This window comes from Maylandia zebra, linkage group LG23 (assembly GCF_041146795.1).
Source record: "Maylandia zebra isolate NMK-2024a linkage group LG23, Mzebra_GT3a, whole genome shotgun sequence".
NCBI classification, from domain to species: Eukaryota; Metazoa; Chordata; class Actinopteri; order Cichliformes; family Cichlidae; genus Maylandia; species Maylandia zebra.
In genome coordinates, this window is record NC_135188.1 from 2,615,382 (window position 1) to 2,639,307 (window position 23,926).

General features: G+C 43.3%; 1 protein-coding gene across 5 annotated transcripts in view; it reads left to right on the plus strand.

Moving 5' to 3' along the window:
- The first annotated feature begins 1,195 nt into the window (after nt 1-1,195).
- The window catches only part of osbpl9 (oxysterol binding protein-like 9), a 34,948-nt gene continuing 12,217 nt past the window's right edge, over nt 1,196-23,926 (plus strand). Inside the window, exons 1-9 of one of the 5 annotated variants that reach the window (XM_004555077.6) lie at nt 1,196-1,354; nt 5,244-5,294; nt 10,079-10,157; nt 17,210-17,286; nt 20,693-20,788; nt 21,139-21,186; nt 22,209-22,238; nt 22,329-22,379; nt 22,886-22,924. In XM_004555077.6, the coding sequence (XP_004555134.1) occupies nt 1,244-1,354; nt 5,244-5,294; nt 10,079-10,157; nt 17,210-17,286; nt 20,693-20,788; nt 21,139-21,186; nt 22,209-22,238; nt 22,329-22,379; nt 22,886-22,924 (582 nt within the window). In that variant the 5' untranslated portion in view covers nt 1,196-1,243. Of the gene's footprint in view, nt 1,355-5,243; nt 5,295-10,078; nt 10,158-17,209; nt 17,287-18,267; nt 18,737-19,511; nt 19,763-20,692; nt 20,789-21,138; nt 21,187-22,208; nt 22,239-22,328; nt 22,380-22,885; nt 22,925-23,926 lie in introns of those variants that run through there. The other 4 variants (XM_004555078.6, XM_012920143.5, XM_004555079.5 and 1 more) reach the window with 4 other exon arrangements.

Consider the following 23,926-nt stretch of genomic DNA (forward strand, 5'->3'; position numbering starts at 1 on the left):
TGTGGTTTATTTGCAGTAAATTTCAAGTGGAACAGACGATGTTAGCCAAGTGTTGCTAATATGAGGGCCATTTGTTATTTGGGGTTTTCTCTTTTTTATCTTAGGGTCTATACCTTACAACACAAAGCGCCTCGAGAGAACTCTTGTTGTGATTTGGCACTACATAAATAAAACTGACTTGATTTGAATTAAATCTTTCTGTGTAAAATATGCTGCTCAAAAGCTTAAGGAACACTTAAAATTACACATTGGATACAGATCAATAAAATATTCAAGTTGAAAATCTTTACTGTCAAGCAGCAGGCCCTGTCTCTATCAACTCTCTTGTACACCGTCCTTTGGTTTGGATGGCTGACTCCAGGTGTATAAACTCATCGAGCTTCACTACCTCTACTCTTTCCATGTTTATCGTTCAGCCTTTCTCCCTCTCATTCACACACGTCTTCTATCTCACTCACACTGACTTTATTCTCTCTTCTCTCCAGAGCATGCCTCCACCTCTCTAGGCTCTCTGCCACCTACTCCCTACCCTTACTAACGTTGTCTGCACACACCATAGTCCACAGAGACTCCTGTCTGACCCAGGGGCTTTTTGTATGCCCCTCACGATTCCCATTGTCACCCCCACCCTTCTGCAGCACCCATGCACCGTTCTGTTTTTGGTGTGCCACCCCAATATTTTAAGTGGCCCCCATATGGCCACCCCTATGAAAAAATTCTGGATGCGCCCCTGGTCTGGCCTGTCCATCACCATGGCAACCAAGAAGGGACTCAGATCCAATCCCTGTTGTATTACAACCATCATACATGTCCTGCAACTCTCTCTACTGTTCTCCATCAGCACTGTCAAAGCAAACATAGCATCTGTAGTGTATTTGACTTTTTCTGTAAAAAAAATAATTGATGAAACTAGGACAGCATAGCAGACACTTAAAATGAACTCCGGTAATTCACACGTTTGTGGATATAAAAAAAAAAGGTAAGATTCAATAATATAATAACAACATCTTTATCAAAATCACTGGAAACGACTTTTACTTGGATGATTATTTATTTATTTATAGTTTTAGTCGTTTTGTGTCAGAGCATGATCTCCTGGTCAAGTGACTACTCTTACTTTATTTTCACTGAATGCTGAATGTGATGAGCGTCATCATCATCATCAGAACGATAATCTTCCTCATACCATGACGCCTACCCCACACCATATCCGACTCCTCCCCGCCCAGAGCCTGTTGTAAAGATGGCGTCCATCATGGAGGGGCCGCTCAGCAAGTGGACCAACGTCATGAAAGGCTGGCAGTATCGCTGGTTTGTTCTGGACTACAATGCCGGCCTGCTGTCGTACTACACGGTACGTTCATCTCGGCTGCGATTGTCAGCATGTCTTGCTCAGGAGGTTAGACTGTGGAAGTTGCGGCTGGTCGCCAGCAGAAGTGGGAGAAGGGCCTTGTGTTTGTCAGGAGTTGGGAGTCTCAGCTGGCAAAGCGAGGCGAGTCTCTGTTGGTGACGGATGCGTACGTTGGCCAATAGCAGAGGCTTTCGAATGCTAACTGACCAATCGGGTGATAGCATTTTTTGCCCATGCTTCTGCAATTGCGGCTAGCTAGCACAGCTACACGCTAAAACCCCACAGTATTCACGTAGAGATAGTTATGGATCGTTTAAACTGTCAGGGGAAATGAAGAGAGAAATGTGTGTGGATGCGTGAGAGGCGACCTTTGTTCTGATAGTTAACCAAGCGAACAGCGTTCACTAGTTTCCTTAAAGCCATAAAGCTACACTGCAAAGGTAGAGAGTGGCTGCTGGTTAGTTAACCTCACCGGGTGTTTGAGCAGTATATAATGTGGACTGTAAACCAGGCAAAAGTTATAACCGCTGAAACAAGCTGTAGGGAAGAGCGAGTGCCGTCCATTCCTCTGACAGAGTGAAAAAGAAATCAATGTACTCTTGTTCACATGGAGAGCGATTGACAGTGTTATTCTGAAGGGATGAACACAGTAACCTGAGCTGTCAGGTAACCGTGACTGCAGTTAGTGTGCTGAATTATAGTCGTCACCATGATAGGAGGAGGTGTGAGAAGAATCTGCCAACAGGATCTCAAATAATCCTGATTGGCGGTCCAACATTGTATTGATGGCATGTGTGTTGTCTTGTGGGTCTTTGATCAGTTTGTTGTAGGGCTGCTCGATTATGGCAAAAATGATAATCACGATTATTTTCACTGAAATTGAGATCACGATTATTTGACGATATTTATTTAACCCTTTAAGACCTACCATAGAACCAAGTCCGCCAGAGCTTATATTATTTTTTTACATGCTGTAGTGCCATTTGTGGGAGCATTTCAAGTTGCTATACATCAATACAACTGTTATAGCCCAAATTTTAATAATATGTATGCATTAAGTCCATAGTAATTACATTAATTGCAAAAAAGCGCAATAAACTACAAAAAAAATTGAAAATCTTTTTTTTTTTTTTTTTTTTACATATATTTCTACTTGGAGAAATTTAAGAGGTTTATCCCTCAAAACTTTAAATACAAAAAAGTTGCAAAAAATAGTTTACAACAACAGGAAATTTATTTTGAGTATCTTCATAGTTTTATTTTGGAGATACACCAATTTTTATATATACTGCAGGAAAAACAAAAAAAAAACAATCCTATGATGCAAATTTGCAAAGAAAACAGCAGGTGCATCAAAATAAACTATTTCCAGCAGTGCAATTCGAGTTCTAAGCATCACGGAATCTATTCAGAAAAGTCAAACATGACTTATAAAAACACCAGTATAGGCTTTTAAGGCCTACAAGTAAAAAACTACATTTTCCGCGAAAATGACGTCACTTCCGGTTTCGGGCAGGAAATGCGAGAGTTCACGTTGACGTCTTTTTCAATGTGGGAAGTGTTAAGAACAGCTGATCAGATCGGCAAAGTGTTTCTGGAATATTATGTTTTTGTTCCTGCAAGTGCTTTTTATGCAATTTTTGCAAAGCTTTATGTGGAAGCAAACCGTGACTTAGGACAAGCTGATGGCATCAGATGTAAGTACAACTCCTCCGGTTTCATATGCAAAACAAATTATTGCGCTAGCTTACATGGTTCAGGTTCTACAGGGATTTAAAAATAGTTACACAAAACAGAGCATGCTGCTCTGACTGGCTTTAAAGGGTTAATAATAACAATGTATTGAATAATGACTTTAAAAAATAATATAAAATAGTGCAAATACTGATAACAGTGCAAATGTTTGCAATATAAGAAATAAATGAAAAATGTAAACATCTATGTTTAGTGAACTTTGCAGTGTTGCTCTGTGGTGCAGCTACTACACCATAGCAAAGTTTACACACTATGTCTACTTGATCCACGTCTGACTCCGCGAACCCATAATGTTTCCACACCACTGAAGTTTTTTTTTTACCTCTTTTTTCAACCAAGGCAGTCACTCTCCTGTCCAAATAACTTCTGCTTAGCTTTCCGAGCTTCCCTCGGGTCCTCTTAATTGTTGTGATGCGTGTTCGAAATGCAGAGAGGTGCGCTCGATTTACCACACGGAGCAGCGCAAGAGTAAAGCATGAGGGAGGGAGGGGCTAATAATTGGCTCAGTCATTTTTAATGATCGTTGAAAGCCCAGATCGTAATCGTGATTAAAATTCGATTAATTGAGCAGCCCTAGTTTGTTGATTCTCTGTCTAATATATCCGCTACAGTTGTGATCAGGAGTTTACACACAACTTATTTCTTTAAGAACTTTAAAATACAAGAACTTGAATTTATCTAGGATTTTCTAATCCACACTGGGCCAAAAATACACATAGCGGCTCGAATATATACATACAACCCGACTATTATTTGGTTAGATGTTTCTTGGTGAGTTGCACCTTCACCAGACACTTTTGGTAACCATCAATAAGCTTCTGGCATAATTGTGGCTGGATATTTTTTAACTCTTTGCAGAATTTGAATACATATTGGGGCTACCACCACCATGCTTGACAGTTGGTACAATGTTCTTAGGTTTGAAAGCTTGACCTTTAGTCTACAAAAATAAATCTGTAATAGTGGCAAAAATAATGACCATTGCATCCAAACAGCTCAATTTTCTTTTTCTTCATTCGGTCATAAAACATTTCTCTAGACACCATTTGGTTTGTCCGTGTGGGCCACTGACAATTTCAGTTGAGCTCGAAGGTGTCGACTTCTTGGTCAGCGCTTTTACACTTCATGGCTTGAATCTTCATGGTTCTTGAACATCCTGAGCAAGCGTCACTCATCTGAGGGTGACAGGGTCTTCTTCCGTAGGTTAGTGAAGTGCTGACAGAACTGAATAATTTGTATTTATATAGTTTTTTAAAATGATGATCTTGGAATCTGCAGTTGTCTACAAATGGCTCAAGTGATTTCCAGAGCTGACTTTGCCATTGTTCTGAATGTCGGTTCATCCAGTGAGTGTCAAAAAATTTATTTTTTATCCTGGTAAAGAGAAATCTCCAGTTTAGTGTATCGTGATCACTCAGGAGAAGTTATCAGACACACACTGTAGAACCTTCAGCCCAACTTATTCCAAGATCAGAGAGAGTGTATGTATGTATTTGACATTCATGCGCAGGGTGAGTGTGTGTACTGGCTTTGATTTAGCGCTTTTATACTCTACCTGAGCACTTTTTGCAACATGCCTTATTCACAAGCACACGATTTTTTTTCTATGCTTTTTCTACTACAGTGCTTTCTGTCTAACATTCACACACATTTATGCTCTGATGGATATATCGGAGAGCAACTCGGGGTTGGTGTCTTGCCCGAGGGTATTTGGCACGCAGACTGGAGCAGTCAGATCAATTAGTAAATGACCTGCACTCCCTCCTGAGCTACAGACACCTCTACTTCTGCCTGTATTTGCATCCCTGTTTTGCTCATGTCCAAATTTATTCTGAGCGTTATTCATTTCAACAAAAAGTAAGAAACTTTTTTAAAGTAACTCTAAAAATATGGTTAACATGAATTATTAAGCCACGACATCAGTCACATTTTCTGCCATTTACTTTTATTATTTTAGGAGAAATCTTCTCTATTTTCTTATAATAAGACTTTTGGAACTTCTGGACTTTTGAAAGTTGTTGGAATTATTGAAATTTCCGAACATAAACATGTAAAAATGTGCTTGCATTTAAATGCACATCATGTTCTCATACTTTAAATGTTTTGATCCCTGACTGTTTGTTTTATTGATTCACAGTCAAAAGACAAGATGATGCGAGGATCCAGAAGAGGCTGCGTACGACTCAGGGTAAGAGCCTCGAACCCTTCGTGATAGTTTTCCTTAAATGTATCCTGTGCGTCCTTGCTTACCTGCTTTACCTTTGTTTCTGGTTATCTGACATGATTTGGTTTGACGGGTCTCTGTTTGTTGACGTAGTTTGACGAGTTTCACATACTCATAAATCTGCTGCTACGTTCCAGTAAAGCACTTCTCCTTTTCTGAGCACTTACAGTTTTGGCTGCTGTCCACTAGATAGCAGCAGTTGTCATACTTGTGTGTTTGTTTCTTCTTCATAACAAGGGAGCCTTGGAAGAATGAGCTTTCTTTTTATAATTGTGAATGTCTAAAGACATGAAGGATAAAAAGCAGAACTATGTCTGTTGACCAATAAAAAGGTTAAAAGAAAGTGTCTGGTTGCTTTTTGCTCATCGTGCTGGTTTGCTGCGTTTGAAAGTAAACCTGTTTGTCCTTGGTTTGTGAATTCACTGTATGTTCTAACATGACTGGGATCAAAGGTTGAGTTGAAGTAAAGTTTGCACACTCGAGACGAGGGAGGAGATTGTTGATGTGACCAAAACAGAGCTTCTTAGTCTGGCCTTGTTGTCCGTATCTACGTAGCCATTTTATACACTTCTAACCTTTAGACTTCCTGGAAGCTGCACATCAACATATTAAGTTTCTTGTGTTTTCAGTTGGCTGGTTGACTTAAAAAATAGGAGAAAGTTGATTATTTTAAAAATAAGCACTCACTATTTTAGCCAGGTAGGACCGAAAAGAGGAAGTATCTTCTGAAACTATCTGTACAGAGGATCCAGTTTCATGTACTCGTATGTAATCATGCAGTAATGGCAAATGAGATTGTAGAAAACTATCAGATTAAAACCCTGAACAAACTCTTAACGAGTCACTCTGCTTTGACCCGTCTTAAATAGCAGCAAAGTCATATCCTCCGATGTAGCGTTATACTGGTTGCAGGGCATTTTCCTTCAATTGAATATTCAGTGGTTTTGCAGTGAAAGTCAACATTATTCTGTGATAATGAAATAGCAGTCAACATACATGATGTCGTTTGTTTCAAACATTTTAATCAGACAGGATGTAGGAGAGTGCATCCCCATCCTGAACTGTGCTAATGCTGTCAACACACTTCATGACTGGGTTGCATTATCCTGATTGATTATTTGGTCAATACCCTCTCACTCCACAACGTCCTCAATTGTCAGACAATCGCCGGTGCTATTTTTATGAAGAGAAGCACCATGTCAGTCGTTCACTACCTGTGAAAAACGCCCTGTCCAAACCCAGTGGTGACTGCAGTTTAGTACATTTACGTCATTAAATTAATTAAACTCTTGTCAACAAAGTCATTGTTGTGGCTGCGTGTTATTAACCCTCGAGCAACGCTGTGTAGTTTTAATATCACAACCAACATGTTATTAAATCTAAACACTGTCAGACAGCCTCTCTGGCTAGGCTGGATGTTGCGTCCAGTTTTGTGTTTACTGATGTTTACTACACTTTCACACAGTATGTTTATATATTTGGTTTAACAGGAACTATATGATGGTGGAGTTTTCCATGTCTATAAAATTCACTGGCCACTTCATTAGTTACACCTTGCTGATTCAGCAGGGTGCAGGTAATGGTGCTCGGAGATTTTAATTCAATACAGGTTTATTTATATCACAACAATGGTTACCTAAAGGCTCTTTATACAGCAGTGTAAAGAGTTTGCAGTATTTGGGAGAAAAGCCCAACAGTCAGACAACAAAGGAAGAGAGGAAGAAGCCTGTGGTAGACCCAGGCTCAGGGAGGGGCATCCATCTGACCGGTGGGGGTGAGAGGAAGAAGAAAAGAGAAAGAAGACGCATGTTCAGGATATGCTGCAGTGGTATATGAACATCTGTCGATGCATTACTGGAAATCCTGTTCAAGTCTTAAGAACAACAAGTCAGCATTCATTCTGAGAGTGAAGTGCTCTGTTAGGCTGATATGATACTGTAAGATATGATAGGGTCTTATCTTTGTATGGGAGGAAACTTAAATTTAACTGGGAAGCAATAAAGAAAAGTGAGTGTGAGAGAAATATGGTCTGTCTTTCTTGTGCCTGTCAGCACTCTTGCTACAGCGCTTCGGACTCACCGAAGGCTTTTGTAGGATGTTTTAGAACAACCTGATAAAAATGAATTGTAGGAGTTACTGTTGAAGAAATGAATGCATCAACTAGTTTTTCAGCATCACTCTGAGATGGCTTTTTTAATTTTAGAGATATTTTACTGTTGAAGAAAGCAATGCTACATGTTTGTTTAATATACGCGTTGAAGGATCTGATCAAAAATGACTCCATGATTTTATACACTGTTACTGGAGGCTGTCACGCCATCCTGAGCATGAGTATCTCACTAGGCAACATGTTTATATGATTTTTACAGCCAAATATAGTCTGATAACTCTACTGCTCTCTTTTAGTGGCTTAGTAAGAAATTATTGAAGTCGGTTTGGAAAGGTTGGTTTTAATATCAGCAGTTACTAAAGTTGCTGTATTTAATCCGTATGGATGTAAATGTTTCTTTAATGGTTAAAATTATTTGTAAATACATTAATTAATTACTCGTTTAAGTTGAAGGAATATTCAGCTCAGCAGAGCTCTGACTGTTTGTTAGCCTGCCCACATTAATGCCAAGAAACCTGCCATTGTTCTTATTTTCTTTAATCAGTGATAAATGTTGAGATCACCTGGTTCATGAAGAGCTTTTTATAGACCAACAAATGATTGGTTTCCAGGCCAAATGAAGATTTGCTCGCAAACTTCCAACTACTTCAAGCAGCACATTTGAGTTATGCCAGAGAAGTTGTTGCCTTCATGTTTTTAGAGGAACATCAGTGTCCAAGGTCGTCCACAGTGAGGATGGAGCTGTATTAAGAGATAATCGACCTCTATGAAAATCAGGTTTTGGTAGCTGTTCTGCATTGAGTTGCTATTGTTGATGGTATGAAGAACATGCCATGAAGGGAGCACTTCTCTAAATTATTTAGACCACTTTCAGAAAAACATCTTGTCCACTGAAATTGTTTTCCTAGTGCTGTGTAGTCCATTATTACAATATTAAGCTTATGTTAACTGAGAAATCAAAAATAAAGAGGTGTGGAGCAGCGCCTGGTGTGGTCTCTGCTGCTGCAGCCCATCTCTTTCACGGTTTGACGATCACAGACACTCTCCTGAATACTTTTTACCCATTTTCTATTTTTCAGACCATTCTCTGTAAACTCTGGATGTGTGAGAAAGTCCCAGCAGATAAGCAGCTTCTGAAATACTCAGACAGCCCATCTGGCAACAACAATCGTGACACATTCAAAGTCGTTTAAATCCTCTTTCATTTTGATGCTCGGTTTGAACGTCAGCAGGCTGTCTTCATCATAGCTACACTGTCAAATGCTTTGAGCTGCTCTTGGCAATTACAGGTGTACCTAATAAAGTGGCTGGTGCATGCAATGCAGTTTTGCTGCACTTAGGGTTGCAGGTATCATCTGTCACATTTGATAAGGGCTGGGTGTCTGTATCCGTTTCATTATGCGTTTCCAGACACGTGCATACAAATATGAATCTCTTGTCAGTGACCTGTTTTTTAACTATTTAGTTTTTAATATAAGACAAATTAATATTAATTTACCTGTAATATTACAGGTTTACAACACATCACAAGATACTGTACAATGTCTGTGAAGGTTCTCAGTCATCCAGGTCATTGTAGTCGAAGGAGCTTGCAAAGAAAAGCGTCTGGACTTCTTTAAGTTGCTTGAAGACGTTTCACCTCTCATCCGAGAAGCTTCTTCAGTTCTAAGGTCAAATGGTGGAGAGTCATCTGACCTCAGGAAATCACATGATAGGGTGGGGCCAGGTTTCACAATGAGCTCACCCGAAACTCTGGCTGATTGGGACCCACACCCAGTTTCACACCTTGGATCAGGCGATTAGAGGATCATCAGGGGTCCTTTTGACCCTCTGTGGGGGGAAACTCCCACTAGGTTTATATCTGGGACTCTCCACCATTTGACCTTAGAACTGAAGAAGCTTCTCGGATGAGAGGTGAAACGTTTTCAAGCAACTTAAAGAAGTCCAGACGCTTTTCTTCGCAAGCTCCTTTGGATACTGTACAATCCAGAAGCCCTCAGAACAGAGACGTGTCCCTGAAAGTCAGTTCAAAGCAATGGCACAGACTTTATAAAGGTTGTATAAAATAAAAATGTAAAAAACAGAGTTTTTCAGGGGTCAACAAACAGATTTTACAGCTGTTTTATCCACCCCTTACAGAGATTTGCTGTGTAAGCAACCTCTGAGTCACACGCCCTGTTTCTGTTGCTAGGAGCTAATGCCCCAGCCAGCCAGCAGGCCGTTCCTCTGCAGTTCCTTTTTTCCTTTTTGGCTGCTGCTCCCTGGTGTACTTTTTCTCTCTCTCCACCCTTCCCTGCCTTTCTCCTCCTTCACTCTCCCAAATCCCACCTCCTCCCCTCCCTTCTTCTCTACCATGTTCCAAAAGACTGCACTCATTTTTGTGTGTCTGCGAGAGAGAGAGAGACGGTGATTTATTTTAGTTTTTGAGGAAAAAGATGACGAGGCAACAGGAAATTGAGCTTTTGAAGAGAAGAGGGTGAGCTGCTGAGAATGACTAGGGTTGATTAATAAATGAGAGCCAGTTGGGGACATGTTGAGGGCACGAAGATCGAAATGGAAAGTGGAGTATGACGTGTCCCTGTCTGACTGCCTGCTTTTCCCGTTCTCTCTCTCCCCTCCTCTCTTTCTGTTTGCCCAGGGAGCTGTGATCGGCATCGATGACGAGGACGACAGCACATTCACCATCACTGTGGACCAGAAGACTTTCCATTTCCAAGGTGAGGCGTCCCCCCGGTTAATTCTGCTCTCTTACAGCCCCCCTCTTCTCCTCTATGTAGTCCTCTGTGAATGCTTTGCATTCAGCCATGCTGTCCATTTGCTCTCTCACTCCCTCTCTCTCCCCTTCCTGCCTTTTAACGTCTTGGATTGGTTTGCTCTACTGCCAGCAGACACGCACACACTGGCATCTACACAATCTCAAAGCATGCTGCAAGCGTCTGAGCTGTTTCTCTCTTCCTCTTCGAGCTCTGAAGTTGGACTGACATATTTCGGTAAACAAGATTTGTTCCACTGCGAGCTAAACAGATTCCTTTGGAGCAGAAGAAGCAATTAAGACTTCTTTTTCCCTTCAGCCGTCTCCACTGCAGCTGAAGAGGAAGATTGCTGCTTATGTGTCTCTGCAGTTGAGCCACTGGGAATAATAAGGGGATACTGCTGAGCTCAGGTCTCTTCTTGCTGCTGCTCCTGCTGTTCGACTTTCGCCGCACCGCTGCTGCCGTCGCTCGCTTTCTAACAGCCGGTCGCTCCGTAGGGACAGGATTGGCTCCCACCTACAGCATCGCCCCCCTCCCTCGCGTCCTGTCAGCCCCTTCCTCCTTTTGACAGGGACCCATCCTGTTCAGTACACCGCAGACACCTTTTTTACCCTGTCGCTCCGCCAGGTCTTTAACTAACCTCCTCTAACTTTGGTTCATTTCCGCCCTTCCATTTGTCCATTTGTCTGTTTCGCCACCACCAAATCCCTGCACACTTCACTACCAGCATCCCCTTTCACCTCCTTCCTTGAGGGTCACCAGCCACAGTCCATGGGCCCCCCGCCCTTCTCACCTCCTCCATGCCCTCTCCTATGTCTGTGTTCCGAAGCTGTATGCTGTGGTTCTACAAACGCAAGGGTAAGGAGAAAACCACGACGTCAGCATGCATGCCAGCCCGGGGCGAAAGGATCGCAAGGAGGCGTCGTCTGTTTGTCTTCTGGGATGTACGGTCAGGGTGGAGCAGTGCGCTCCGTGGTGCATGGTAGAAAGGGTTTGCAGTCGAGGTTCAAGGACAGTTCAGACTACGACTGTTTAGTCACTGTCCGCGATGAGGTAACGTTCGTATGCACAGTCCTCAGATGTTTGCACAAACTCGCTGTGTTATTTTAGAAAGGGATGTTTATGTTACTGGTGTTGCTGGTTCGCTGTGGAGACGTCGTTTTGTCTCCCTCGGGACAGTAACTCGCATGCGGATGTATTCATCAGTGAATAATGGCTCAAATATCATTGTCTTTATTTAATCTGGTGCTTTTCTGCAGCTGATGTTTGTCAGTCAAGATGCATTTATTTATATTTCCATTGCATTTATTTTTATCTGAGTTAACTGAGTGTGTGAGCAGGAGATGCAAATTATATTCTAATGAGAGCAAATCAATCATCAGTCAAAGAGGGAAATTTCTGCGCGTTCAGCGACAGTGAGACACCGAAGGTTTCTGCCGTTTGAGTTAAACCTGTCGATTTGAAAGCAGCGAATCCTCCCACGGTCGTCTTTTTGTTTGAGTGAAAACAATGAAAAGTTGACGCAAGACACATCTGCTTTCCAAATACCCAGCGGAGGACTGAAGTGTCTCATGTGTCTCCGCTGGCAGGACGAGCAAAAAATTGGCACCGAACATGAGATTTTGCATCAGCTGTTAGCTGAGATATCAAGAGGATGTCGAGCAGGACTAGTTTCTGTGTTGCTGTAAAACGATCCTGGAGTAAGAGTGTTATGCAGTCGGTCTCACAGGACTGGCAGCAGCATCTCAATGGGCCAGTGTGTGCGTTTCCTGGTCATGGATGGTGCGCCGGTGTAAAGAAACGAGCGAGAAACTGAGATTAGAACTTATATTCAGAGCGATGCTTTTCCTTTTATCCCTGCAGTCAAAACTGCTCATTTCTAAGCTGCACGCTGCTACTGCACAGTCCATATTACAGGTTAAATTATAGTTCTGAGCTCACAGTCCACTGTGCTAGCCTGGAGTGCGGCTCTGCGCTCCTTCTATTTAGAGAAACATCCATTATTCATCAGCCTCTCTCCCCCGGCGGTGCATCATAGCTGCCTGAGAGCCCTTTTCCTCATTTCCCCTCTTTGCTCTTTGCTGGCCTTCTGTTATCTGCTAAAGCTATCTGTCTTCTCTCTCCCAGTCGGGCAGCACACGTCCGGGATGAGAGACCTCTGTGTGTTCTCCGTCTTGTTCTGTCTCTCCTGGGCCCTCCCTCACCTCAGCATCACCTGCACTGTCAGCTCTGTCCTTTTGTTATACGTTTTGTTCACAGCTTTATCTTCATTTCGACCTCTCTGTTATTTCAGGAATGAAACCGGTGTTTGTGTCAGGTTGAAAAGTCGCCAACGCTCATCTTCTTCTAATCTTCATTAAATGAGCAAAGTACAGAGTACTTTCCCACCAATCCACCTTCGATTAAGTAACCATTCAGAAGATTTCTGCACCACGCCGGGGGAGCTACAGGGTCAGAGTACTGGCAGCTTGTAGTCTAGCATCAGCCTTCTTGCTCAGACATGTGACCAGTCCTCTCATAGCATGTCTGAGGATAGCAGGAGGAGAAAGAAGTGGGCTGAATAATTAACACGGGGAAAAAGGAGCAGCAGCATAACGAAGAAGTGCTGAGCGTCATAAGCAGACGTCACTGACGGTTTAACATGAAGTCCTTGGGTTAAAAGTACAAAACTGGACATGATATTTGTCTGTGTTGGTTGTAACTGCACATGCACCATCTGTCGTGTGTCTACTTGTCTGTGAATGGCATTGTTTACAGTTTAGGTGACCGTAACTTTGTTTATATACTCAGCTGGAGCGGTTTTCCGGTCCGCGGGGCCGGACTCATCAAGTCACAGAATTGCTTTTTTTTTGTTTTTTGTATAGTTGTTCATGTGGATAGTATCCTGGTCTCCTTAAGGGACAACGTAAGCGTTGTTGTTTTGGGTTCGGCACAAAATCCTTGCACATCCAGTTCTTTCATTTTCCTGATTGTTGGATAAGGAAAAACGGTTAAAACCACAAGAATCGAGCTTAAAAGTAGTGTGGAAACCACGCTGTGAGTTCTGACTTCACTTAAAGTTGGCCACATCCCCGGAGAGTCAAATACACAACCATTCAGCAGCTGCTCGGTGCATGTGGGGAGGGATTCATTGAAAAACTCAGTTACAGTGATATAATGATGTTGTGCAATCAGCAGGATACTGTAAAGAAGCTTGCAAAGATTTTCCTGCATTTTGAAGGATAACAGGAGGGAAAAATAATGTGTGACATCAAATTAATCATATTATTGAATTCATCTGTTTTCCCAACTTTTCACTTAGTCTCTCCTGTACACATCGGTCGATCCGCAGCAGGTACTTTAGCGTTCGTGAGACGAGCTGTATCCTGTGGAAAATTCTACCAACACATACCCTCCTTTGTAAATATGTTTTTCTAGTATCGGTTCCTTTTGCTGGATGTGAGGTGATCTCCGCTGTGTGTGGAACTGTGCACCGCTGCTACATGTGTGGAAACTCGTCTTTATTTGGCAGCAGCATTTGGGGATCTTATTTTTAGCCGTTAGATTTTGCAGTGATTTCTGTTCTGTGTGGGAAAGTTTGTGGGTTTTCCTCTAATATTTGCAGCGCGTGCGAGTGGCTGACCTGAAGCTTGCTGGTGTGAGGTGCGGTCCCTCCCGTTCGTGCCTCTGATAGCCCTGCTGGGCCTCGCTGCCATTGCCCAGCTTTCAGTAACGGGTTTGGTCTGCACACTTTGCTGTGTTGTGACAGTAGCAGCTGAGCTGTCAGACTGTTTCGTTTATACAGGGTGGAAACGGCATCGTAAAACTTTAAGAGCGGGTTTAATGGGAGATTTGTGGACAAAGCATTTAACTTTCAGACTTTTGTCCTTTTTGTTCGGTTAAATTTGACGATACTGCAAAACTGCACGACTGGAATCCCCAAATTTCCTTAATTATTATCTTTATTTTATTTAAGGATATGAATTCAAACACATACTATAGATGCTGCTAACATTCACTGAAAACATTTGCATATTCAGTTTTGTCTTTTTGTTTTCTTTTTCCCAAAACTTCTGGAAATTGTTGAGAAGGAGGTCGAGTCATTGTCTGAATGTCCTCCCTCACACGCGTCTCACAGCAGGAGGCTGCTTGCGTCAGCTGCTCCTGAGTAGAGCACATGGCGGTCGCTCATTGTAAATTCACTGCACGATTACCTGCTCTTTTCTCACCTGGACACAAATGGGAATAACGCAGATATTGTACTGGGGAGCTTGCAGGTTAAAGATTGTTTAACGAGGCGGGCTGTTGCGTGCTCCCTTTTCTGTGTCACGTGTTTAAATTCTACAAAACGTGATTGTTGGTGGAGTATTAACAAAATAGGTTCCTGTCAGGTGGATGAATAATGTGCTCACACCTCCTTGGCAAAGCAAATCACAGCTCCAGATGTGAATCAGTAACTAGGACAAAGATTGGACTTGTGACACAGTTCCTGTATTAGCTTTTCTTGGATGGCCTGGCTGTCGTGAGTAGAGCTGAACAACATTAGCTGCAGCAGATCTGTTCCCCTGCAGAGTCGGAAAGCGAGAGGGCAGCGAGGTGCTGTCTGAGTGGATTGGCCCGAGCCTCGGCTGCCGTTTAATGTCTTTAAAAGCTTTCCTGTTGTAGCGCTCCTTAGCCTGCTCATCTGCTGCTCTGTCTTGTTTCCAGCTCAATGAAAGATGACTCTTACACAGGATGGAGTTTAGGAGCTAATTCAAGGACATATTTAGTTCTTTGTTAACAGCTTTTGGAGATTGATTGGAGACTGTATTGATTACTGTCCTCACCTGGAACATTAGCTGCTTTTTCTGTCCGGTCTTTGCACCTGACCTTTTCCAGCAAATTTCTGGTTTTGTGTTTTAAGCCAGTTAACACGGGTGTTTTCTTTTTGTTTTGTTAAATGGTTCAAATGATTCACAGGTCAGTGTTTTGTCTGCATATAATACACAAGTCTACACGGGTCTAGAAATAATGCTAAAGATGAGACATTTTGACAGGCATTTTTCCACCAACAAGGGGATTCCCAAAGAGGTTTGTGTGGAAACTTGGCATATCTCAGCATGGTGTGCAGTGTGTCCTTAAAAATAAATGAAGTGCAGGACTAAAAACGTGTCTGCAGCAGACGAACAGAAAGTCCTGTCCTTTAGAAACAGACAAACATGCATCTGACCCATCTACTGTTTGCTGAAGTCTCTCTGTGGGTGTCAAGAAGACGATCTGAAGATGGCACAGAAACTGGACTAAAGATCGTTGGCGACGGGTCTTCTGGAGTCGTGAATCCAAATTTGTGTCTGTAGCGATCTGTAATGGTAGAGCTATTGAGGGCTGCCAAAATTAATGGAACTGTCAGATTTGGATGCAGTAACACCTGGAAAGCATCTGTTTGGCTGCAGCTCTATTTTTCAGCATGACAATGATCCCAAACACTCGCCCAGTGCAGTAAAAGCTCACCTGGATAGAAAAACACTGTCAGCCATAGACTGGTCTCCTCAGAGCTGCGTGGGGTCATATTGACAGAAATCCACAAAAGGGAGCCATCACCCAAAAGCTTGAATGTCCTGCAGAAATATTCCTATTGTATAAACTCTGTGGGTTTTTTGCCTTATATACTGTAGTTCCATATATGTTTACACGTTTCAATAGATTTCTGAACCTGTTTCCCATTTTCTTAGCAAAAAGTAAACAGATTGGCTCAGACTTGGCACAGTGCTGTACAGCTTTAGCACCCATCCACTTCAGTTCATTCCGTGTCTTGGCAGGAAAATGCAATATTACGTATGCCAGTGGCAGGAAAAAGCATCCAGGAGCCTTTTGCAGTGTGTACTGCATGTGCCAGAGCCTGTTCTGGGTCATTGGTTAATGTCGCTGTCTTTGCTCTGAGGGTGCAGCCTCACTCTGCTCTGCTTCACACAAAGATGAGAATCAGTACTGTGGCAGCACAGGAAAGGAGCTGTAAGTCCTCATTTTTACAATTGCCATAAAAGTTGGTCACTTTTATGGTATTGATTCAGCCATTACTGTCATGCAGACAAAGATTTTATGTCTGAATGAGTTAAATATAGTGAAGCGTATTTAAAAAGCTTCAGTTTTAATGTCTGTCTGTCAGACTCCTGCCTCATTGGGCATAATGAAGGTGGCGTGGCAGGAGGCCGCCCCTCCCTGAGCCTGGTTCTGTCGGAGATTTCTTCCTGTTAAAAGGGAGTTTTTCCTTCCCACTGTCACTAAAGCGCTCGCTCAGCATCTGTCGTTGTGATTTGGCGCTGTATAAATAAAATTGAACTGAATTCACTTTATAGGCCTCAAACGCCAATAAAACACCTTTTAAAAACTCTGACTGGCTCACACAAAGGAGAAAGAAACTGTGCACCTTTTGTTGTTGAGCAGTTTCGTGTAGTTGCACACTTCCTTCTAAACTGTAAAACATTTAGTGGGTGTAGTTCCTCTATGAAACCGCGCACCACGAGGTTAGTAGGTTTGGGCAAACCGGGTCATGATTTCCAGAGAGACAGAGTTTTGTTGTTGTTTGTTCTTTTGGTACTGTGAGCACAAAGACCAAGTCCCATTTAGTTCCATTATATTCAGTGGAAGGCTCAAACATGCATAAAGATTCATTCAAATTCAAAGAGGCTTTATTGACATTTATGTTAATGTAATTTAGACACAGACCTATAAGCTCTGATGAATACTCTGATTAGAAGGGAAAGTTTGACATTTTGGGCGGCATGAGTTTGGTTAAGGATCGGTACAGCTCTCATGTATGGCACGGGGAACAGTTACCAGAATATCTCTTGGTTGCCGTCACCGAATGACATGAGAGAAATAAACCTGTAAACATGTTTTCGCTGAAACTTTCTAGGTGAATATTCAGTGTCCCTCACTGCGTCACCAGTACTCATGTCATCTTAGTGCTCTCATTACTCTTTTCTTTCAATGGGCTTCAGATGGTGTCAGATGGAAAACGTGGCTCACTGGGTGTGTCTCTGTGTTTCTGTCCTCAGCCCGAGATGCAGACGAGCGGGAGAAGTGGATCCACGCCTTAGAGGGAACTATCCTCCGGCACACCCTCCAACTCCGGGTATGAAACCAAGCGCTTCTTTGGATGTGTGTCTTTCTGTCTAATCCACTGCAGTTAACAGAGGAGTTGTTTGCTCCGTGGATCCTCTGGTGTTTGCCTGCCATTTATACAAATTCCCGTCGCACAGTTCGTATTTCCGAACTCGAGCGTGCCGCTCTTTGTGATACCTGAAGATGATCCTGGTTTAGATGAAGAGGTAAACGAGTTTGAAAACCCTGCCATGAAAATAATATCAGAGCTTTCACTGCAGTCTGTATTTGCATAAACTACACCCGAACACTCGTGATGGATTTGAATGGGCTTTGCAGGTTATCAGCACTTTAAGCTTTACGAGTATTGCTCGTATCTGTTTTTTCCTCAAGAGAGCAGAGCTGAAAGATAATTCACGTCTGTATTAAAGGGAAAAATGCTGACATTTGCGTCATCGTAGGCTGAGGATGTTTGGAAATACGTGGCCAGTCTGGACAGGTTTTAGGAGCAGGCTTTTAAGTTTAATGGAAAGTCTGCTCAGCTGCTGACCTGCTTGCTGCCATTTTTGTCCCACCGGCGTTTATATCTGTTTTTATGAGTGTAGAAATTGCTCCTCCTGCCCTGCAGTTGTTTCTTTGCTCAACCTCTTTCCCTGCTCTCCTCCCTCAAAACAAACCTTCCGCTATGCTCCCTCCCATCCTCATCCAGATACGCTTCTTCCTCCTCATCGCCTCTCTTCATCCTCATAACCAAGCTTTGCTCTCCCTCCCACCTTTCTTGTTCTGCTCGCCCTCCCTCTCTCCCTTTGGTGGCAAATCCGTTTGATGTGCTACGCGTGTGCCTGCGTGCTCGGTGCGGACACACATGCATGCGCACACCTATGCAGCGCTGCTGTCGAAGCATCATGTGACCCAGCTACCCAATCCAAGACCCGGTTGCTCAATCGGCCAAACATCTGCCTCGGCTGTCTCAGCCAATCCCCGTGGCTGTTAAAGCTCGTGCCTCTCAGCGCTTGCTGTTGGTTTGTGTTTTCTCGTCCGCCTGTGCGAGAGGAAGTGTGGCTTTCCTGTCAGGGCAGGGTCCTGGATTAAGTCGGCTCAGACCCAACGCTTAGCTGATAACTGCTGCTGAAGCCCCGCTAACAGTCTGAAGGCTGCTAGGGTTTACGTTGGCACACCGCAGTGGGGAGCAAAGGGAGGAAATTGTTTTGTTTGTCTGTGGTGCTGAAGGAGGAGGAAAGAATGTGACTTCAGCTGAGCTGGCGGTTTGTAGCTGTGGGGAAAACAGAGATACGGAGGCAGAGAAAGCGACCTTGCACTCTGCTAAATGGACTGAGAGATGCACTGGCTTATTGCAGCATGTCTATTGGAGCACAGCACCCAGTAAGTAACAGCACACAGACGGGCAAAAGCCCCGCTGCACCAGAGCGAGGGGAGAAGCTACGCGGCTGCAGCGCCACTGGGACAGCAGCATTTTTAAAGTGGGTCACGCTGAGTGGAAAGACAAATAGACAGGGGAGGGAGGGGGGAGTGTGCGAGGGCAGTGTTGTTTGTAAAGTCTGCTCTGTGGGTGTGGGGGGCGGGGTGGTTTTTTTTTTTTTTGTCTTAATTTAACACTGGAGGCCACGCTTAAACCTCCCTGCTGCTGTGTCACAGGGATGGACAGTCTGCGCGCTGCAAACGCGTGGGAGTGGAAGTCTGGGAGTATTTCCAGAACAGGGCAGAAGTGAGCACTACAGTGGCTGTTTATAAACCAACCACCTGCCTCTGACTTTCTGCTCCCAAACGTTAAAAGAAGAAAGAAAAACACTTCCCCTGTGTCACGTGTGTTGTCGAAACAGGACGCATCGTTTGCTCGGTGGTAACAGAGCGCCGGGCTGTTCTGCAGGTAGAGTCAGCTTTAAATACACATGGAGGAAAGTAGAGTCTTGTTCACTTCTGTTCTTTGACTTTTCACGCAGTGCAGAGTAAACGTCGAGGCTCAGGTGGTTCATCTCTAATCGGTCTTGTAACACTTTACTGTGAAATTAGTTTCCTGTAGAGATTTTCGCTCCGACTTGTTTCGCTGCGTGTCGCTGGTATCCTGATGCGATGCCTTACTGGAATAATACTCCACTTACATGTTTCCAGTGTAGCGAGTTATCCGGCAAGTTTCTTCAGGATTTGTGCCAGTCTGGGTGGAACCCCCCAAAGACGCACAGCAACAGCCTTTTTTTTTCTTCTTTGTTTTCTCTTTTTTTCGCTCAGGCCTTCATGCAGACAGCTACATTTTCCCCTTTAAGCTGAACAAGCACCTTTGATCCTTTTGAGGAAGTTTGCCCTCATAGCTTCATGGCTGCTGAGTGTATATGTTTTTCTGAAGCTTAAACTTCACCGACTTTGTGTTGATGGCTTTTCTTCACTTTCCTATCGGAGCTCATTCGTTTGCAAGAAAACGCGCCTCAAACTCGCGACGCAGCTGGACTCTGCAACATGGCAGCTCCAAAGCAGCAGTGACACCCACCACGGTTTGATAAGAGTTTGACTTCTGACAGCAGTTGTTTCGTTTTGACAGAGCGGCTTTTCAGGTGTTGTGCGTTTTTCCACGTAACTGCTGTAAAGTGGTAAAGTGCGTTGACACACGCCGTTAGTCATCTCCTGAGTCCGCTGGCTTGACGTAGGGCGGGTGTTGTGTGTTCGCGGGCACTCGGTGTCCTTGCTGTTGACAGCCTCGGTGATTAAATGGGGGTGAATTATTTATTTTCCCCCGTTTTCCTGTCTTTTGGTTTTGTGTCACAGCTTACTGGATTGTTCTGGGTGCTTTGGTGGGTGCGCACAGACAGGCAGACAGATGCCTGGTCACGTCTGTTCTGCCAATAGTCTAGTAATTACCTTTTAATGGCTATTATGTAACAAAGTGTGTGTGTGTGTGTGTGTGTGTGTGTGTGTGTGTGTGTGTGTGTGTGAAGTCTGGGGGCCGTTAAAGGAAGCTAATTAACAAACAATGAATTTGAGTGCACCTCAGCCCGTAACCGAATGCTCTCCGGTCATGAGTCCTGATTTCAGCTTTGTTTCAGGGCCTGAAACGAGTTGGCCTCCATCAGGCAACCAGGCAGACCTGCTGGCCTTTCATGTAGACGAGCCTTTAAACAATAGTACTCATGTCTCCCTCACTACGGTACCTTGCTGGAAAATTCTCCTGAACTGTTGATGTTTCTCTCCACCGTTTTGTGTAACAGTTTATAAAGCCTACCTGACCAGGAGGCGATGGATATGAGAGGCTTTCCCCCCTTTATTTGTTTGTTTTTTTGGTAAATTAACAGATAAATATGTGAATGCACGGCCCTGGATTTATGGACTGTGGTTTTGTGCTTTACTTTGAATATGCAAATACCTTTTGCAACACCTGCGTCGAGGACTGCACCGATGCTCAGCTGTGTTTCTTCCCTTGTCTTTAGGAGGCTGAGACGGGATTTGTTCCTAGTGTTCAAGACTTTGACAAGAAGCTAGCTGAAGCTGACGCCTACCTACAGATTCTGATTGATCAGTTAAAGGTAGGACACGACGGAAATCCACACCGTGAGGTAGATATAGATGTTGTAGATTTCAGTGGCTTCTCATCCTATATTTATAGATTGAATCTGTGTCAGCGAGCATTTCCTTGTCTACTTTTCGGTAAAGCAGAAGTTCTTGTGAGTAAGATTTGTGGTGACAAACCAGATAACTGTATTTAAAGAAAGTAGACACTGTCTCCAGCATCTTAAGGAAACCACGTAACATGTCCTTCCTTAGATAAGCTCTCAGTAGTTTTCCACTGTGTCATCTGTACAGTCATCTGACAGTGGAATAGCTCTTATTCCATGTTTCTGTTTTTTAACCTTTCTTTCATCTCTTGTCCACACAGCTGTTTGATGAGAAGATCAAGGACTGCAAAGAGGATGAATCACGCAGAGTGAGTATCAGCAGCGCAGCTCTGTCCTCGCGTCTCGCCTCTCCGGTCCAGCATCATTAGAGCCGCTGCTAACAAAGGAGCAGGGGGCGAATGGAAACTGATAGCTGTCGGTGTATCGCAGATATTTCTGTTCCAAACTGGCCTAAAGCAGCAGTGATTTCAGAAGTGATCCTCTTATTTCAAAAGCTAAAGTTCAGTCCCCTCGATATTTATTTATCAGCCATGAAGAATAAAAATTAATCCTTCAAGGAGTAACCCTTGAAGCGCTTTCCTTAACTGAGTGGTTTCAGCTTTATTTCAGGCCTGCTTAGAGTCCAAAATGACTGGATGTGCATTAGAAAATCCCAGAAACTCTAATAGTCATCAAACCACATCTTTATTTATGAATGCTGAGGTGTCAGAACTCCTTAATGGTACAGGGGACGTCATCAGACGTCGTCTTAATGGGGGAAAGATGCATGAAGAAGATCAGTAGTCCTGACAAAGGACCCGTCTGTTCTCCAGTGTTGCTTTAAGCTTAACCAAAACTTGCCACCACCTCTACTCACACCATAGGTTGCCCTCAGCTTGGACCGAGCTGCTGGCGACTGCGAGGCTGATCGATTCAGTAGTTCAGTTTTTTAGTTTGTGGTTCATTTTCTCAGTCACTTAACTGACTAATGGACAATTTAAGAAGTACATGATGTAAAAAGGGGACTATTGTTCAAACTACAATCTTCCTTTTTCTGTAGCGCCTCTCAGGCCCGGTCAGTTCTCCGAGATGATCTTCTAATGTTTGAAGATTAGAGGTGTAAACGTTTAACCTTCAGGGCGTCTCACTAGCCTCTGGGGTTATATGTCCACTTCCTCTTTGAGTTTAACACCAGCTTTTGGTCACTTTACCTGGTTGCTTGTGCCGACTGCATCAAAGCTTTCACAGCTGGAGTTTCAAGCCCCGGCTGAAGCCAGTCAGGCGTCATTACTCGCATCAGTATTTCTGCTCTTTAACCTCATTTTTTTACTTCTTTCTGTTCTTTCGACAGAAAATTGAACATTTGAAGGAGACTACTTGTGTAAGTCAGAGAATGAACACATTTTCCTTCCTGTTGGGTTTAGAAGTCACTTCCTTCCTAATTAATTGCTCTGTGATTTTTCCCTTTCAGAGTATGGTAGAGTCCATCAAGCACTGTATTGTACTGCTGCAGATTGCCAAGGTAAGCACAGCACGAGTCCGCTCTCTGCAGTTTGCCATTTCTTCATAACCATTGTTCTTGTGAAACCACATGAGTGTGCACTGTGTTACCTCGCATCCCTGGGGTAGTTCCCTGCTTACACTTGCTATCTGGGTCGGTGGTTGGTGAGGGTGTTGTCCAGTGTTCGTTTCATCACATGTTCTGTTCAGCCTTCTGAAAGGAAGTGGAGCAATCGTTTCTGCTTTGTTAGCTGTTTGATAAGGAAAGCAAAAAACACACACGTGGATTATCTCACACAGTAGTGCAATCCTGTCGTTTTCACTACTGAAAGAAGTGGCAAGTCTGGATTTGACCGTGTGATGAAAGGATCGCTGTATGTGGCAACTTGGGGAAAGTTTTGGAGCTTAACGCGAGAGACCCGGGCCTCGTTTGCACCGCACCGCGGCAGATGCTCGCGATGCTTTTATGAAATGACTCTTGAACCTTCACATACAATGAGTCTAACACTGTCTTCTTAAAATTTTAAGGACCAAAGTAACGAACAGCAACACGCAAACGGACCTATAGTAAGTTTGACCCTTTCTGTCCATGACAAAAGTCGAAATCAAACAAACTGCTAACTTTCTTTTCTCGCTTAATAGACTCTCTCCTGTTAGACCAGCAGATGTACAGATCTGTTTAGTGCATGCAGTCTAATTTGGGTCTAAGCTTTCCTTCATGTTTCCTGCTGCCTTCTTCTTAATTAAATCAATATCTTCCTCTAAAATCTAATATTTATTTATTTTGTAACTATTTTTCCTTCATGAAGACATGAAATGTATATGTGCAAATGGTGCTACACAAAATGCACATTGAGTGTATATTAGTACATCTCAAAAATGTCAAGTATTGTGAAAAGTTTATCATTTTATTCAAAAAGGTAAACATTCATGTAAATGTTAGTATTTTGTTGACGATGGCCTATAACTGTTATTCAGTTCCTCAAATTATTGAAGTATTTCATTTTCAGTGTGAGTAAATTACTCTTCACTCTTAGTTTAGTAACCACAGTCGTTGGGAAGAACGCTGACTCGACAGCTGTCCAGATGAAGATCGAGTTTATGCCACAGCAAAGCTGTTTTGAAGCATGTTAATGGAAAGTGTGGTAGGAACAGTTGCACAAGCAGTAGCAATTACCTGAGCCGTGAGTGGATTGTCAGGAAAAGCGGACGGCGTCCACTCTTTAGGTAAGAGCGTTTCTAAACTCAAGCCATATATCTGATGGACCGCATACAGCTGCTTTAATCTTAAGTGGACCAGGAAAATTCCCCTTTCTGCCGCTGCACAGTTAATCCCAGAGATATCGCAATCTAAGGAAAAGAAGTGCAGTGGTAACAGTGGGTCATTTTTCCACACGATGGAGAAATGCTGCTGAAAGAAATTGATTAGCATAACTGTGTGGGCTCGTATTGTAAAGTGTAAATTCAGCTCATTGCCCAGACAGTGAGTTTTATTAATGAGCAAAGTCAGGTTATTTTCCTTTTCCCTTTTTGTTTCTTTGCTGCGGTCACATTTTTAGGGTGATTTTA